General features: G+C 35.0%; 1 protein-coding gene across 4 annotated transcripts in view; it reads left to right on the top strand.

Moving 5' to 3' along the window:
- LOC150097708 (heterogeneous nuclear ribonucleoprotein L-like) overlaps nucleotides 1-17,691 on the top strand; it is a 141,014-nt gene that overhangs the window by 109,784 nt on the left and 13,539 nt on the right. For all 4 annotated transcript variants that reach the window (XM_090407568.1, XM_090407565.1, XM_090407566.1 and 1 more), the window contains one exon: nucleotides 5,608-5,729. In XM_090407568.1, coding sequence (XP_090263694.1) covers nucleotides 5,608-5,729 — 122 coding nt within the window. The remainder of the gene's footprint in view (nucleotides 1-5,607; nucleotides 5,730-17,691) is intronic.

The raw sequence follows: 17,691 nt of genomic DNA on the forward strand, positions 1-17,691 counted from the left end.
TTTTGCTTCTTATTGGATTAGTACCTTGGAAGGTCATGACTTGTTTTGTCTGTTGATATTTCCATACCATATGTTTTAAGTTTCATTGACTATATTACTGTTGATAGTGATATTTTCTCTCTGGTGCAGGACACTAGAGTGTACAGAGGATTTGAAATTGGAAGTGATCGCCATTTAGTCTTAAGCAGGATAAAATTGAATTTCAATTGAAAAGAAGAACATGTAAGAAATTTTTAAAACAAATAAAAGTTGAGCAGCTCTCAGATGTGAACTGTAGACTAAAATATACAAACATTATTCAAGAAAAAATGAAAGAGTTTGAGAACAGGAATCAAACTTTGGAGATTCAGTGGCAAGCTCTAAAGAAAACGTTGATTGATTCTGCCAGAGAAGCATGTGGTGAGGTTGTCTGCAAGGATAGAAAAATCAGACCTACCTGGTGGACATAGGAAGTTAAAGAGGCAGTGAAGGAAAAGAAGAAGCATATCAAAAGTTCCTGGCAAATAAGTAAGCTTGTGCTCTTAGAGAATAGAGACAAATGTAAGAAAGCTAAACAAAAGTCATGGGAAGACTTTGGTAAGAACATAGAAAATAAATATCAAGAAGGTGGTAAGATATTCTGGAGGTTGTTGAAGAAGCTTAGAAGTGGAGGAAAGAATGCTGTAAAAGGAGTTAGAGATGATAAAGGTGACATGAAAACGGGAGAAAAAGATATCCTTGAAGTATGGAGTAATTACTTTGAAAGTTTGCTAAATGAAACTAACAGTGATGACAGCACAGTGATTAAAAAAAAAAAAAAAACTGACCAGGCATGCAGTAAGGAATACATATCCATACTTGAAGTAGAAAAGCCATCAAAAGTCTGAAATGTGGAAAGCCAGCTAGAGTAAATGATATTCGTCCAGAAATGCTGAAATATGGTGGTATAAAAGTCTTACAGTGGCTGCACTGCATAGTTCAGAATGCCTGGACAGGGGGATTGGAGTAGAACTCTCATAGTACCCATATATAAAAAGGGTAATAAAACTGAGTGTGAGAATTACAGAGGTATATCCCTACTGAGTGTTCCTGGTAAGAGTTATGGCAGTATACTTGAGGAACGGTTGAGAAGGATTGTGGAAGAAAAGCTTGGTGAGGAACAAACTGGATTCAAGCCAAATAGAGACTGTCAGGATCAAATATTCACTTTACGACAAAGAGTTGATAAGTCATGGGAATGTAACAAAGATCTGTATTTTTAAGTTTTGTAGATCTGGAAAAAGCATATGACAAGGTGACAAGAGAGAAGCTATTCAATACACTACAGTTATATGGTGTCAGTGGATCATTATATGAAGCAATACTTAGTCTTTATTTGAGTTGTAAGTCAGCAGTTAGAATTGAAGGAAACACGGGGAAATGGTTTAATGTTAAATCTGGTGTCAGACAAGGATGTACATTATCACCTCTATTACTCATTATCTATATGGATTACATTATGAAGGAAAGTAGTATTAAACATGATATCAAAATTGGAGATGTTAATGTCAGTTCCTTGCTTTATGTGGATGATGTTATACTTCTTAATAAATCCGCTACAAGCCTGCAAGATTCCCTGACTAAAATGAATAACTGTTCAGCAATAACAAGACAAAGATAATGAAAATAGCAGAAGCATTGAAAATATCAGCTGCATTGTGAATGGAGAACCTATAGAACAAGTAAAACATTTCAGCTACTTAGGCACGAATTTTAGTGAAAATGGTAAATTAAATATGGAAATAGACAACAGAATCAACAAAGCTGGTATGGTAGGAAGTCAACAATAAATTTATATGGAATAAGAGAGAAATTAGTCAAAACACTAAATTAGCTGTATACAAGACAGTGTTCAAACCAATTTTAACTTATGGGTCTGAGAACTGGGTCAGAAGTAAAACACTTGACCAAAGACTAGAGACTGCAGATATGCGAGTCCTGAGAAAGATTAGGGGCGTGAACAGATGGCATCAATGGCAATATCATATTAAAAATGAGGATATTAGGAAAGAACTTGACATTGTCAGCATCCATGAATGTGTTAGCAGAGCTAATCTCAGGTGGTATGGTCACTTAAACAGAATGGGCGAGGAAAGATTAGCTAAACAAGTGTTCTCTGCTAGGTTGGCAGGAAAATGACCCAGAGGAAGACCAAGATATAGGTGGATTGATACATTAAAAAGTGCCTTAGAAGATAGATATATAAATATAAGATCTGACAATGTTGTAGTTTGACATGTAACAGGTTTATTTCGCAGAAAATTGTAGGTAGGAAGTTAGTAATGATGTAAATTTTTCATGTAGTACTATCCATATCCTGTACAACCCTTGAGGGTAAATGTCAGAAATTTGATGATGTTTTCATCAGATTATTTAGACTGCATAATGATTTTTGTAGTTCATCTTCATTGTTTCCAAGGATTATTTGGTCATCAGCAAAAAGAAGAGTAGCTAATCTGGTGTTACGGTTAATCTTGAATCCTTCTTCATTAATTATCTTCCATTCTTTTACGATTTTATGTATGTATATATTAAATAAAACTGGTGAGAGAGGGCAACCCTGACGTACTCCTCTGTTTATTGGTTTCCAGCTTGATGTTGAGTTATTGTACTTCACAGATATTTTATTATCTTGATATATATTATATAAGGCTCTAAAGAGTTGGTTTGGTATTTCATATTCTTCTAGGATTTCGTATAGTTTTCTCTGATAATTTTATCAAATGCTTTGGTGTAATCTATAAAAGCTATGTGTGTTTCTATGTTCATTTCTCTGTGTTTTACAATTAATAATTTTAATGTAAATGCAGTCTATGCAAGACCTGCCTTTTCTGAATCCATTTTGTTCTATTAATTTTGGGTCTACTATACTTGTAAGTTTATATACTAAGATTTTTGCATATACTTTATGACAGGTACTAAGTAAGCTGATTCCACGATAATTGTTATAATCAGATTTATGTCCTTTTTTGTAGATGGGGATAACTATTGCTTTGGTTCAATCTTGTGGGCATTTTCCTTCTTTCCAGATCATATTATAAAAGTTAAGTAACCTGAGTGAGAATTCAAGTCCTGCATATTTGATAAGTTCCAAGTTTATATTGTCTTCTCCTGGAGCCTTTCCTGTTTTGCTTTGGGTTAATACTTCTGTTAATTCTTCTAGAGTGATGTTTACAAAGAGTAGTTTTCTGTTTTGAATGTTTTCATCATACCATAGATCTTGGTAGTAATTTTGCCATGTTTCTATTTTAATGGTATTAATATCTGCTTTATCTCTAGTTTCATTGCTTAGATCTTTGAGAATTTTATATGCATTAGGTCTTTTGAGTGTACAGTCTCTCTCTAATTTTGTTACAAAATTGTTCCATCTGTTTCTGTTTATTCTCCTGCATGCTGCTTTTTTTTTTTTTTTCTCTCTGCTGTATTAAATTTTTAATTCTATTGTTTTTAGGTTGAGCCAGTTTTTTATATTTAAAGTTTTTGCATATTTAATGAGCATTTAAATGATGAATATGATAAGATAACTTATAATGTAGGAAGTTTTTGAGTACAAAAATTACGGAATATATTCTTTAGTATATAAACTTTATAAAAACAAAACAAAAAAAATTTTTTTTCTTCTTTTTTTTTAACCTCGAAACTATGATTTTTGTGGGTACCCTAACCTTAAAAACAAGGATATTAGGAAAGAACTTGATATTGTCAGCATCCAGAAATGCATTAGCAGAGCTAATCTCAGGTGGTATGGTCACTTAAGCAGAATGGGAGAGGAAAGATTAGCAAAACAAGTGTTCTCTGCCAGGTTGGCAGGAAAAAGATCCAGAGGAAGACCAAGATATAGGTGGATTGATACAGTAAAATGTGCCTTAGAAGACAGAAATATAAGACCTGATAATGGATTCTTGGCAGGTAACAGACTGATTTGGAGGAAAATTGTGGATAGGAAGTTAGTAATGATGCAAATTTTTCATGTAGTACTATCATATCCTATTATACACCCCTTGAGGGTATATATCAGGAATTTGATGATAAAACAAACTGAGAACCAAGCTGCTTTCAAATTGGTTCTCAGCTAATGCTATAAAGTTGTTTTGTTTAAGTAGTCAAAGGGCATGAAAGATATCAACAATGTTTTAGCCTGTTTGGAAATGAGTATGAACTGAATATGCACTTGCTCAATATTATCCAAGCACCTTGGACTTTTTATAAATCATGCCTCGACAAAATATTTAACATCTGGACAAGCCTAAGAATAATGCTATTTTAAATAATTTTTTTATAGTGAATGGTCCTTATTGATTGATAGCTAGATTTGATAGGTTTGTTAACTGTAAAATTTGAAATGGTCATCTGTTTAGCATAGGAAGTCAGTCTCCTGAGCATTCAGAAAATAGAAAAAAACCTATGTAAAAACCTTACTGATTTCATTTGAACAACCTGTAGAGGTTTTTGATCAAATATGGAATTGTAAGAGATGTTACTTAAGGATCTTTGATTTCATTAAAATTGTTTCTTGCATTTTGTTTTCCTGACAGCTTCTGTGCATTGAACCAAATGGTTCTAGTGGTCCACAGTTTGTCAGAAATCACTTGAAGGATGACTGTCTTACTTTAAAAAAGAGCTGAGAAAACAGGAAATTTGGGTTGTCTTTTAAAAGTATACTTGGCTGACATTGTTTTAATTGTTGAGAATATAAATGCCTCCCCTTCCCAAAAAAAAAAAAAAAAAAAAAAAAAAAAAAAGCAATGCCACTAAACCTCACAATTATTAGAAATGTGTGTAAAATGGCTATTTCTAAATTGTAGCCAGTTTGCTGCTTCCTTGGTAATTGACTCTAGATTTTTTTTGTATGGTTAATACTACTGCATCATAAATAAAGACCATAACATTTGATTACATAATGTTTATTGCATATAATGCTTTCTAGTATACCAAAGCTGAATTGAATTTTGCATTTTCTAACATATTATGTGACGGTTAAATCATTTTTTCCTAAAATTTTTATAAATATTATTGTTTTTTCAAAAGTTTGACTTGGGATATATTTCAGTTTGCTACTTTTTCCTTCACATATACCATATGTACAACATGATATGGTTGTGTGTGATAGGGTTTTGTTGAAACTTATCTTTTATTGTAAAACACCTGCATGTACCTACAGTTAGTTGCACTTTATGGAATCAAGAACACTAATTAATGCATAACTTAATGTTTTAAATATTCTGTTTACTCATGTTTGAAACAGAAAGACTTAACTCTTAGAACAAGTTGTCATTATCAAGGGTGGCTTGGCCAGCAAGCTGTCGCAAATGAATTTGCTTGTGCTCTACTTGTAAAGTTTTCCCTCCTCTAAGAAAAATAAAAATATAGCATAGGGAAAGAAATTTTTCATAAATATATCATTATATAACCAAAACACTGAGTGTGCATATTGAAGATATACATTCTGCCAGTATGTGCATCTTGTATGTTACACATGCAATTAAGCATAGTCTGTGCTTTTTTTTACCATAGGTTAGAATAACTTTTGATACAGAACTGAAGTGTATTAAAAATATTTAGATGATTGGTTTAATTTGTTACATACAGGTCAAATTTTTGAAGAGCAAAGAAGGCTGTGCAATGGTCCAGATGGGTGACCCTTTAGCAGTTGAAAGAGCTGTAACCAATTTAAATGGTGCAATGATGTTTGGCTGCAAATTACAGTTGGGGTAAGTTATTTTGCTGTTATTCTTAAAATAATACAGAAAAGCAGATATTTTTTATTTTGATCTTGCATTTATTTGTACAAGGCAGCTTTTTGAGTGTGTGACACATTCTAATTATAGCATTGGTGTGAAAAACTTCTCAAGATCTGCAAACTTAAATATGGATCCTTCATTTTCCTACAATTTCTCAAGTGTCTTTTTAAAGTAAAAATTGTATTCCTGACAACTCCTATTTAGCATGAACCTTGAGAATTAAATTCCTCCTTATTTCACACTTTATTTCTCTTTTTAATCTCTGACATCTAGAATATCCTTAGCAGAGTTTTTACTTTGCATTTATGATCTGATTTCTTTAACGGTGCTCTCTCTTCGATTTCTGAATTTTTTTTTTTTGTTTGTTACCTTTCAGAACATTTTGCTGCATTTGTGGTTTTTTGCAGCTCCCATCCATGAATGGTTGTAAACCAATAATACATAGTGCCATGGGTGGGCTAAGGAATTTTTTTTTTTGGTAATTTGCTTTTATTGTTTATATAATCTGGAAATCGTGCTCTAGAGACTAGATGCGAGACCTTTTTCAAGCCACATCAGGCCTCCAATAAGTGAGGAAGTTGTCTCGCACTTAAAGGGAATCTTGAACATCCTTTTCTACAGCAGAATTCAAACTCAGTCTGTTAATTGGAGACCAGATACACTTAGGCAACCAGGCTGGCAATATTTGTCTTCCCATGATTTGTTTAGCATTCAACTTGCAACTTAGCATTCTTGCATTTTTCTCTGTATTTTCTAAGAGTGTGTGCTAATTTGCTTTTTTGATATAATTCTTTTCTTTTTCATCACTTCCAGCGGTTGTAGTGATGGCCTGGTTTTGCTGTCCTTGCAGGTAACTTTATCACATGCTCCTGTGCTGAATCTTTTTTCTGCTAATTTGGGCATTGTCTGTAGAGTTTTTTTTTTTTTTTTAGAGAAATTGGTTAAAGCTACAGTTATTTTAATGGGAATAGTGAAAGTGGTGTGTGAATTTAACAAGATTACTTCCCAGAACTGAAATAGTTTGACTGTCTTTCTTATTTAGGCTAGTGTAAAACTTGGCACTAAAATTTGCTATAAAGTAGGTTGAATATTATACAAACCAAAATTGGCTGTTAATTTATGCAAGAACAAAAATTCTCTCAAAAAGAATAACCTTATTATAAGCAGGGTTGAAAAGCTGTCACCAGTCATGATTTAGGTCAAGAAAAAAAATTCTGGGAAGCTGAACTTCTTACAGGATTATTTTTTGTATTGTTGGATGTCAGGAGATATGCCACAATCTGAAATTATAAATTAAACTTAGCAGCATCCAGTAGTGTCCCATAGAATTGAAAGATAACATTTGGTTGTTATGCCAATCCCCTAAGGCTGTTTAATTCCCTGACAAACCAGATTTTCAGCTTAAACTTGTAGTTGGTTCCAAACATTATCCATATTTCGATGAATTAAAATTTTAAATAAAAAAAAAGCCATCAAATTAAAACAATTAACTTATGTTAGAAGTTTAATTGTCTAAAATTGTTTTAATCAATGATATTCAAATAGTTAAAGCATGAGTAACATTACTTAATATTCAACGTTGAGAAAACGTCATTCAGATTTCAGTCAAGTATCATAGTCTAAAGTGTTTCGATTTATATATGTATAAATCCAAAAAAAAATAGGCAAGCTCCGTGAAGATCAGTAAGATCAATTTTCTGTTGGGAGGGATAACTTAACCACATCCAATCATCTCAAATTTTGGGTAATCTAGTAATGTTTCATAGCTTTTATGTAAGCCTAGGATATTTTTCCAAAGAAGTTTTGGAGAAGGTGGAATTCAAGTCCAGAATTCTTTGGAAAAAGTTCTACATAAAATTTTTCTTATGGATTGGGTATATAAAGAAAATTTGTGAACATAATGTGCACCAAACAATGTTTGGTCCATATTGTGCTATATTTTCAAATAACAGAATTTGAAAGGATACATCAAGAGTGAGTGCACACAAAAAAATATATATATAAATTTGGTGCAGTTGACTAACAGGATTGATTATGACTAAATTATATTTTAGACTCCAGAAGTATATTTTAACTCGAGAAATGGCCAGGTGACAGTAGCACATCTAGTGAAGTTTTTCCTTCTGTTAAATATGTAGAATTTTTTTAGGTGCTCAACATGACCGGCATCTTGTGTGATGCACGTAACTAGGCGATTTTCGAAGTTCCAGAAAACATTTAGTAGTTGCTGAGCAGTGCCTGCATTCACTGCGTTTGTAATTTTAGTCTCAAGGTCATCGAGGGAAGCAGGTTTTGAAGCATACGGGAGTGTTTTGATGTGACCCCATTAAAAAAAAAAAAAAGTCTAATTGAGTCAGGCCAGGTGACTGAAGTGGCCACCCAAGAGCACCTCCTCGACCAATGACGGCAAAAGAAATTCATTCGAAGTTTGTAAAAGTTTATGGGCACTCTTCTTCGTTTTCGACAATTAAGAAATGGGCTGCCGAGTTTAAACATGGCCTTACCAGCCTTGAAGATGATCCACGTGAAAGACGTCCAAAAAAGTGTAACAACACCAGAAATCATTAAGTGCACGATATGGTATTGGATGATCAGCGAGTCAGAGCGCGTGAAATTACTAAGACTATAGTCATTTCAAAAGAACGTGTAGGATATATTTTGCATGAAGAATTGCAAATGAAAAAGCTTTGTGCAAGATGGGTGCTGCCCTTGCTCACAGTAGATCAAAAATGAAAGTATCTGAACAGTGCTTGGAGCATTTTAACAAGAATAAAACTGATTTTCTGCATCAATTTATTGCTATAGATGAGACTTGGATTCACCATTACAAATCAGAATCCATACAGCAGTCAAAACATTGGAAAGAAGCAGTTGTTCAGCACCAAAGTTGGTTCCATCAGCAGGAAAGGTCATGGCATCAGTGTTTTGGGATGCCAAAGGCATTTTGTTTATTAATTATCTTGAAAAGGGTAAAACAATAACCGGGGAATATTATTCTGATCTTTTAACCAGACTAGACGAAAAATTTCCTGTCTGCGAAAGTGTCATCCAGAAACTTTCGTACCTGTGTTACAGAGTGCCACATCCTGTTGGAAAATGGTTTTATTCATAAGATTTAATCTTTTTAATTCAGGAATAAAAAATTCTGAAGTACATTGCTAAATAAGATTCACCTCTGCCAGTGGACTCATCAAAAAAGAATGGCTCAATAATGCAACACCTCCTAACCACGCACCACGCATTAACTTTTAGTGAGTCTTTTGTGTTGTCACATTTCCTGAGGCTTCTCTATATCTCTGTACCCCCAAATGCAGCAATTGTGACACATAACTTTCCCACTTATGTGGAATGTTGCTTCATCTGAAAATGTCAATAACATCTGTGTCTTCATCAGTTGACAGAAATCCAACTTGGCATGATAATCCTCTTGTAGCATTTCAACAGTTGTAATTTTCAGCATGTTTATGGAGTTGTCCATTTTAGAATTCTGTGCACTGTGGTTTTTGATACATTTAACTCAGCAGCAGCAGCACATCACACTGATTTCTTGGGACTGTTATGAAATGTCCTTTCAATTTCAACCACATTCACTTCCCTTGATGAACGCCTCCCCGATCTGGGTTTGTCATGAATAAATCCGGTTTCTTTGAATTTTTTCATCCAGTTATTAATTAAATTTCTGTAGGGAGCCTCCTTGTCATAATGGGCAGAGAATTTTCTTCTTACTGCTGTTACGGACTTGAGTTCAGCAAGCCATAGGATGCAATTGACTTTTTCTTCAACATTTGCAATCTTCAATCACACCAGTCTAATAAATAAGAAAAATGTAATGAAATAATAATATTCATGCATCAAAAATTCTAATAATTATACTTTCAAATGATATTTATTACAACTCTGTAACTGTGATATTTTTGAAGCAGTTAAAGATCAAAACTGCACTAAGAATTATGGGACACCCTGTATATGTCTGCGAATGTTCAAATGAACATTCCAACTTATTAGAACAAAAAGACAGTAATTGTAAGCGAATATGAAATTATCAGATCCAAAATTGGACTGTTCAACTCTAGAAAAGGAGGCACTAGCAATAATCTTTCTGTTGATAAAATTTAGGCACATGTTGTTGGGATAATATATTAAAATATGATTTGATCACCAGCTTTTGTCATCACTAATTACAGTGACAGATAAAAATCAACATATATAGTAGTAGAATCCATGCCATTGGTAAAGTGAATAAAGAACAAACTTAAATCTGAGAAAATGATCAGATTATTGAAGCTCAGAAAGATAATTCTTAACTAAAAACTGTGAAGCAGTATTGATAGGTGAAACTCAATTAGATACATTTTATACTTAGACTTATATTTAGATAAGGACAAATGGAAAGAGGAGGATGAAAGTGAAAATACTGTCAGCAACTCAAATGTTTCATTGGATCATGCACAGCTTCCATTATTCTGATTGGCAGGACACCAAGGATTTTCTACAACTTAGCAAAGAATGCAGGATTGTTACATATAGAAAGGTATGAAAAGTGACAATTAAGATCCTCTTTCAGAAGGAAAGTTCCACTGTAACCATTTCTTTTTCCAGCAAGAACTTTTCAGGCTATTGCTGTTGTACATCCAAAGTCAACTACCAAAAATGGCCAACAAGTATATTCTAGAGTTTTGCCATAAATAATACTGTTACAACTTTCACGCATCCCATGCTGCCCACAGAATTTTGCGAACCTGTTTTCATTGTCGTTTCTTGCAGCCTACTCTCTGAGGCTCCAACCACTGTTGTGTGGTCCTCACCTTGTGTGCAGGTAAAACCAGTATTTGTGTGTTTATCAGTAGAGAGAGAGTTGTCTAGCTGTAGAGGTTAACATGCGGTAGGTAGATTGTTTAATAGCACTTCACAAGGTTGGAATGCAGTTGTGTTATTTTCAACATGCTAAAACACTTGGGATCAGTAGGATGTTTGTGTATCTGACCACCAAAGAACAGGTTGCCCACTCTGCTTTAGGACACAACAGCTTACGAGGGCTGTAAAGGCTCACCTCTGCCATAATACTGTAAAAATGCAGTACGTGATGTCATGAGAGATGAACGTTTCACAGCAAACAATGTCACATATACGAACTGATCACCTGGTGGTGAGATCCTAGCATCGTTCTACTGGATATTCCTAACACCACAATTTATGCATCAAAGGGTGATTAAAATCAAAGGCACTAGCAATACGTGAACAACAGACCTCTGTTTAACCGCTAAAATGATTGTTCTTGGTGCTATTACACGCTGTATAATAGTGCCCAGGATTCAGGAAGGTCTTCACCCTTCATCGGTGATGGTTTGTGAGTTATGAGTGTGGTCTGAAAAGTTCTCGGCCTAACAATGAAAAAACGAATTTTATTTTTCAGCATAATCTCCCTTAAGACTAATACATTTATTCCAGCGATGCTGCAACGCCATCATCCCATCCCTGTAGTGGTTCTCAGTAAGATCTGCAAAATACCCCTCTACAGCTGCAATCACCTGTTGATTCGAAGAAAAACGCTGACCAGCAAGGAAGAGTTTGTGTTGGTAAGAGATAGAAGTCAGAGGGAACCAAATCTGGGGAATAAGGTGGATGTTCTAACAATTCAATAGTGCAGATCCCTTAATTTTCCCATTGCCAAAAACACCTTTGTGGGCAGGTGCATTGTCCTGATGAAAGATGATTTTTTCCTTCGGCAAACTGGGTCTTTTCTCACGAATTTTTACGTCTAGTCTGGTTAACAGATTAGAATAATATTCCCCGTTTCTTGTTTTTCCCTTTTCAAAGTAATTAATAAACAAAATGCCTTTAGCATCCTAAAACACCGATGCCATGATCTTTCCTGCTGATGGAACCGAACTTTTGGCACTGAACAACTGGCTTCTGTATGCTGTTTGGATGCTGATGTGTAATGGTGAATCCAAGTCTCATCCATTGTAATAAATTGATGCACAAAATCAGTTTTATTCTTGTTAAAATGCTCCAAGCACTGTTCAGAGATTTTCATGCTAGTGCATTTTTGATCTGCTGTGAGCATGCGCAGCACCTATCTTGTGCAAAGCTTTTTCGCTTACAATTCTTCATGCAAAATATATTCTGTGCGTTCTTTTGAAATGCCTATATTCTCAGCAATTTCATGCACTTTGACTCGTTGATCATCCAATACCATATCGTGCACTTGATCAATGATTTCTGGTGTTACACTTTTTTGGACATCCTTCATGTGGATCATCTTCAAGGCTGGTACAGCCACGTTTAAACTCGGCAGCCTGTTTCTTAATTGTCGAAACTGAAGGAGAAGAGTGCCCATAAACTTCTAATGAATTTCTTTTGCCGTTAAACCTTCTTTTAAAGTCGCGATACTCAATTTTATTCATTTCAAGGGATACAGACAGCTGTATGAAACAAGCTACTTAATAGAATGACTTGCAGTTTCACATGGATGCTTTATGACAGGTGTACCAACTTAGAAAAAATCTTACCGATAGTATTGCCATCTATGGTCTAGGCTGAGAACTTTTCAGAACATTCTCATATGTATCAGGAGTATCCAAGTTGCATTTCTGTGAGGAAAGAGTCAAAACCTCCACAACAGTATATCAAGACACCATGCTGGAACCTGTGATGGGCAGTGGACCTTCCAACGGTATTAAATTCCTGCACAGAAGGTGGGGAACCACACAACAGTAGTTAGAGATGAATGTGTCCAACCACATATCACCATCTGATTGGCTGTCTGGAAGTCTCATTCTGAATCTTTGGAATTTAAATTGTGGTTGTAGCTTGCAAGAAATGACACCCCAGCATCACCAGCCTGAAAGTGGATTTGGGGCAGCATTTCAGTTGGATGTCTTGGGGGTGATGGGGGGGGGGGGCGTTTTTAACTTTGAATACTGCTATATGCATGTTATATATGTAATTTGTATGTGCCGAAAGCTATAAATGATTAAAGGTTTATGCAGCGTTCAAGTTGTAGCAGTATTTATAGCTGGATGATATGCTACTAGATTTCCTGAAACAGTCTCATTGAAAGATCAGCTTGCTAAAGCTATTGTAAGGAAGTTCTTAAATATGATTATTTGCTGGTATGGAACTCCTCACACCTTACTTCCAGATCAAGGGGCATATTTTACATGTGAACTGTTGTCACAATTTTGCAAATTACTAAATGTTAAGATTTTTACCATACCCTACACCAGTCTGCAGTGAAATGTTTTGAGAGTGGGGGGGGGGGCAAATTCTCTCCGATTTGGCAAACACAGAAATGAATGATTGGGGTGGGGGTGCATATCTTTCACAAGCTTTCCATGCAGATCTGCTTTTCACTCTATCAAAGAAAAGCCAACTTGTTTTTTATGGTTTTGCTCCAATTTTGCAGGATACGAAGACAAACGAGTCAAGTACAGTAGTAGATAAATTTCTGAGAGGAATAAATTAAGTTTGAAAAAATCAGACAATACATCATTTTAGAAAATATTTACACTAGAAGGTTTTGTGTTGTTGGATGATAAATCTAGTGTAAAGAGGATAAGAATATTAGAAAAGAAAGTTTCAGGTCCATGTAGAATTTTACACCAATTTTCTCCTCTAGATTTTAGGATTTGAGATGTACAGTTCGATAGATTAAAAATTGCACTTGTTAGGAAATTGTTAATTATGTTAGGATAAATTATGAATAAGATATTAAAAGATGAGAGTTTTCCTAATTTTGCATTGTATTTACAATCAGAACATGAAAGGAAATTATTTGAAACCTCATTCAAATGCAGCAAAGGAGGAAATTAAATTCTGGTAACACCAAGCCTAATCAGATATTTAGATAATCTACAACATCACTTTAATCATAAAGAATCTAACATGAGTGAATTTGTGTCAGAGTATCTTAGGTTGGTAAATTTAAAATTAAATAAACCAAGAAAAATAAAGTTCTGAAATGTTTGAAAAGTACAAAAATGAAATTTATAATATGAATTTCTAGCATCAAATGATTCTGCAACTACTACCCATTCAGAAATTGTAAATAATGAATCATCACAGGCAAAAGTTACAAATTTCGTAAGTGCGTAGTTAAGGAATTAATGTACAGTGCTTACAGAACACTTTGCAGAGACATATTTCAGTATGGAATGTGTCCACCCCAAACTGCTATGTAGCTCTCATGTCATACCATGCTTAGCACCAAATGATTCAGGAGTTCTTGAGGCAAAGTGGCTTGTTCCTTTTCAGAATAAGCATAAGGCTTTGTTTTCTGGAAAGGAATTTTGAGCAGCAAAATTCTCCAGAAGTATCTCTACTGCATCGTATACGATGTGTTAGGGCATTGTGATCCATGAAAATGACTTCTTTACCTATAGCACCACAGAATAATCGAAGATGACATTGAAGAACTTCGATGTCATTCGTCCATGATATCGGTCTTTTTTTTCCAGCACTTTTAGCTTCGTGCGATTCTTGCAATGGTGAGCAGTATGGCTTGCACGCCAGATCAAGTTTCATCTAGAATCAGAGGAAAAACTAAAACCACTCATCTGTAAAGAGTGCAGTAGCCCATTGGTGTCTTGTTCAATTTTTATGAATACAACACCACTGAAAACATGCTCTATTATGAGCTCATGTGTACCTGCTTTCTACTCGAAATCATCAGCTATACAAATTGCCACAAACTGATTCATCTGAATTTGCAGTTGTAATCTTCAGAAATAGTGTTCATCCTTATGTTATGGACACCAGTGTATAAGATAGGTACTTAGGAACAAATTTAATATTTAATATAAAAAAATAATAATTTTCAGTTTCGTAACCATGTATGATCATTACTTGCCATGTGCTGGGTTAGAAATTGATAGTTGTAATAATTTCAATTGTTCTTTATCTGTTATTTCAGTGTAAAGACATTCTCCTTTTGCTGCTATCACAAGTTTCTTGCTTACTGTTTCGTTGAACAGGAGTGCATGCCCAGTGAGGAGATTGATGAAAAGGTGTTCAGTGCCAGTGTAAAGAAGAAAAAAAGTGGGTTTGGAGTTTGAGAATGAAGACCACAGAATTTGGTTTAGGAAGTTTTTGTAAAACTTGACAGTCACAATGCATTAAATGGACAATTTTGAAAATTCTGAATTTTTAGCAAAGTGGATCCTATCACTGACAAACTAATTGTAAATATGTTGAGTAGTAAAGAAGGGGATATTAAACACATTCTCTTTCAACATTTAAAGAAATGCATAAAGAATTGAAAATTTGAAAGAATTTTCTTTTTCTCAGAAATAAATGATCAAATTAGATAGCACTGAAACTGTAAAGTGGAATGAAGAGTTTGACTTTTATATATTTTTGTTTATAAAATTGTAAAAGAAACTTTCTCGGTAAAGAATTTGTGCTTCTTAAATAAGTTGCCTGAGTGTAAAATATTTATACTCAATGAGGATGAATGGAATATGCTTATGTAATATATTAAATAAGGAAACTCTGCACATGGGATTTAAGGAAATCTTTTACATTTTGAGAAAAAGTGCTGTGTTCATTTCTAATTTTTCTCTGCCAGTAGGTTCTCCATTGAGAATGTTTTTGTGGTTTTCCATATTTCTATTTTCAGAGTTTGTTTTTTATTGCTGATTTTTATACAAAAATTTTTACAACAGCCATTCAGTTTCTTTAGAGTTCTGAAAGTCCCAAAAACTTGGTTGGTTTATTTTGAAATTTGGCATCATCTGTATAAAGTAAAGAACTAAGTTTAATATATATCTGATTTTGATGTCAGGTTTAATGGCAGTTTCATCCAGAATGTGATCTATTTAATGAATAACAATGGGTTAGGATGCACCCATTAGGAGCATCAATTTTTCTAGTACTATCAGTGAATAGAACACGATGCGAACATAAACATGAGAATGTGCGCACGAATGGATCATTCTGTCTTCCACAGATCAGAAAGTAATAATATTCAGAATGCTACAAAGACGGGACAAGAGGTGACCGTTTGTAACACTAGAAGGTGTCGCCTGCAGTAGACATCACTGGATCTGTCGCACTCTTGCATTCTGTATTCAGTGGAGGGTATCAGCGCTCGCACCCTTGGTATCTGTATTCTTTCCTCTCTCCATGTTCTGGCAGCAGAGTGGCAATATTTCATCATATCTTTCATAAACATGTGTGCTGTTATAGTGGAAAATAAATTATTTGTGAAATAATTCTGTGTGATTCATCACAGGACCACTGTTCCTGAATAGCTGTGGCAGGAGCAATTTTGTCACGACACACACACTTCAGAAGTGAGAACTCGCTGAGATGTGATCATTCGCCATAATGGCAGAGTGCAACACGATGCTATTCAAGTAATGCTCGAATCTCTGCGTTACTAATTCAGAATGTCCCACAAATATTCTGACTTAAAATGCCTCTTTCATGCATTTTCGTATTAACATGATCCTTTGCATGACCAATAAAACCGATCGTTCATTAGAGTGCCTTTTTTTTTTTTTACGTATGGACTCGAAGATCGTTTCGTCGTATGGCTCCACATTCAGGCATAAGATCATCTGAATTTACATTCTGGCCGAATGTGATGGGTGGCTGATTTTTGCAGGGTGCAGCTTTTACCAGATGCATTCTCATTCCTGTGATCCTTTTCTCCCACCAGATGAAATTGTCATTCATCGAAAGATAGTTTGCACTGTGAAACAACTAACTTGGGTTTTCTTGCTAAGGCAATTAAATTTCTTTAATAAATTGTAAAGGCTAATGGGATAACTTTAGTTGGAAAAGGGGTGGCGTTTGAGGTATGTGAGCACAAATAACCATCATCTTAAATCGGCTCTCACGTGTTAAGTCTTTGGCTTATTCATTAAGTAACAGTGCTCCATCTCCGTAATAATCTACGCTCCCCTTCCCTCCTCCACCACTTTGTGTCAAGTCATTAAGCTTTTATCCGTTTTGCAGTGTTAAAGCAACTGCAGACATCTTTAAGCCATCATTTGTCTGCTATCATCCATTTCCACAATGCATATATAAATACTGCGTCTTATCTCATAAGGCCACCACTTCTGTCTACTTTGGGGAAGCAAATGGTAGGTGGGAAGGGGAGTGAAGTTCCTTTTGTGGGACAAAAATGCAATTGATGTTATTGACCAGTTTACGGTTTCTAGGTTGTCCTGTAAGGTATGATAATACAGTGTTCGCAACCAGTAGGCATTTCCTAGTTGTTTTTCATGTCTTGGGAAATATTCTGGTTTGTGATGCGTGCTGAATCAGACTGTTGGTGTAAGCCTAGTGTTATTTGATTAGTGATTATCCATCAAAAAAAGAAGTATATATCCAGGCTTACTAGAAGGCATTATATTGATATTAATCAAATATTTTTGTGACTAATAGTTATTCATGGTAATTAGTGACCTGTCTTGGTTAAAATGGAACTATGCAGCAGCTGATAGAGGTTCTAAAATACAATTTCTGAAATGTATTTAATTGATTTCTTAACAGAGCCTCCGTAGCTCAGTCAGTATAGACGAAGCCCTTTGGTCGGAAAGATCTGGATTCGATTCTCATCGGTGACGTGAGGAACCTTTATCTGATCTCTTTCGACTAGAGGTGAGTTTTAGGTGGTGTTTTCACCTGGAAACTCGGGTTTTTCATCCCCCAGAACAGGCAAACCAGCCACGTGAGCACACATGGATTACACTCATGAATATGTTTTAGCCATATGCCAGTCCTGAGTCCAGATAAAATTGAGAGGTTGGGGAAAGCAATGATGAACTACCCTGTAAAAATCTCATCAGGAATACTTTGAGGCAGTGCCTACAGTCACCTACGGTCAGAAACGACTGAAAGGGAAGATCAGATTGGGTGCACCTTTTTTATACCTGATTTTGCACCAACCTGTACATTTAAAGGTATATATGTCTTGTACATC

Source organism: Typopeltis vanoorti, chromosome 17, assembly GCF_054136105.1.
Source record: "Typopeltis vanoorti isolate ZY-2024b chromosome 17, IOZ_Tvanoo_1.0, whole genome shotgun sequence".
NCBI classification, from domain to species: Eukaryota; Metazoa; Arthropoda; class Arachnida; order Uropygi; family Thelyphonidae; genus Typopeltis; species Typopeltis vanoorti.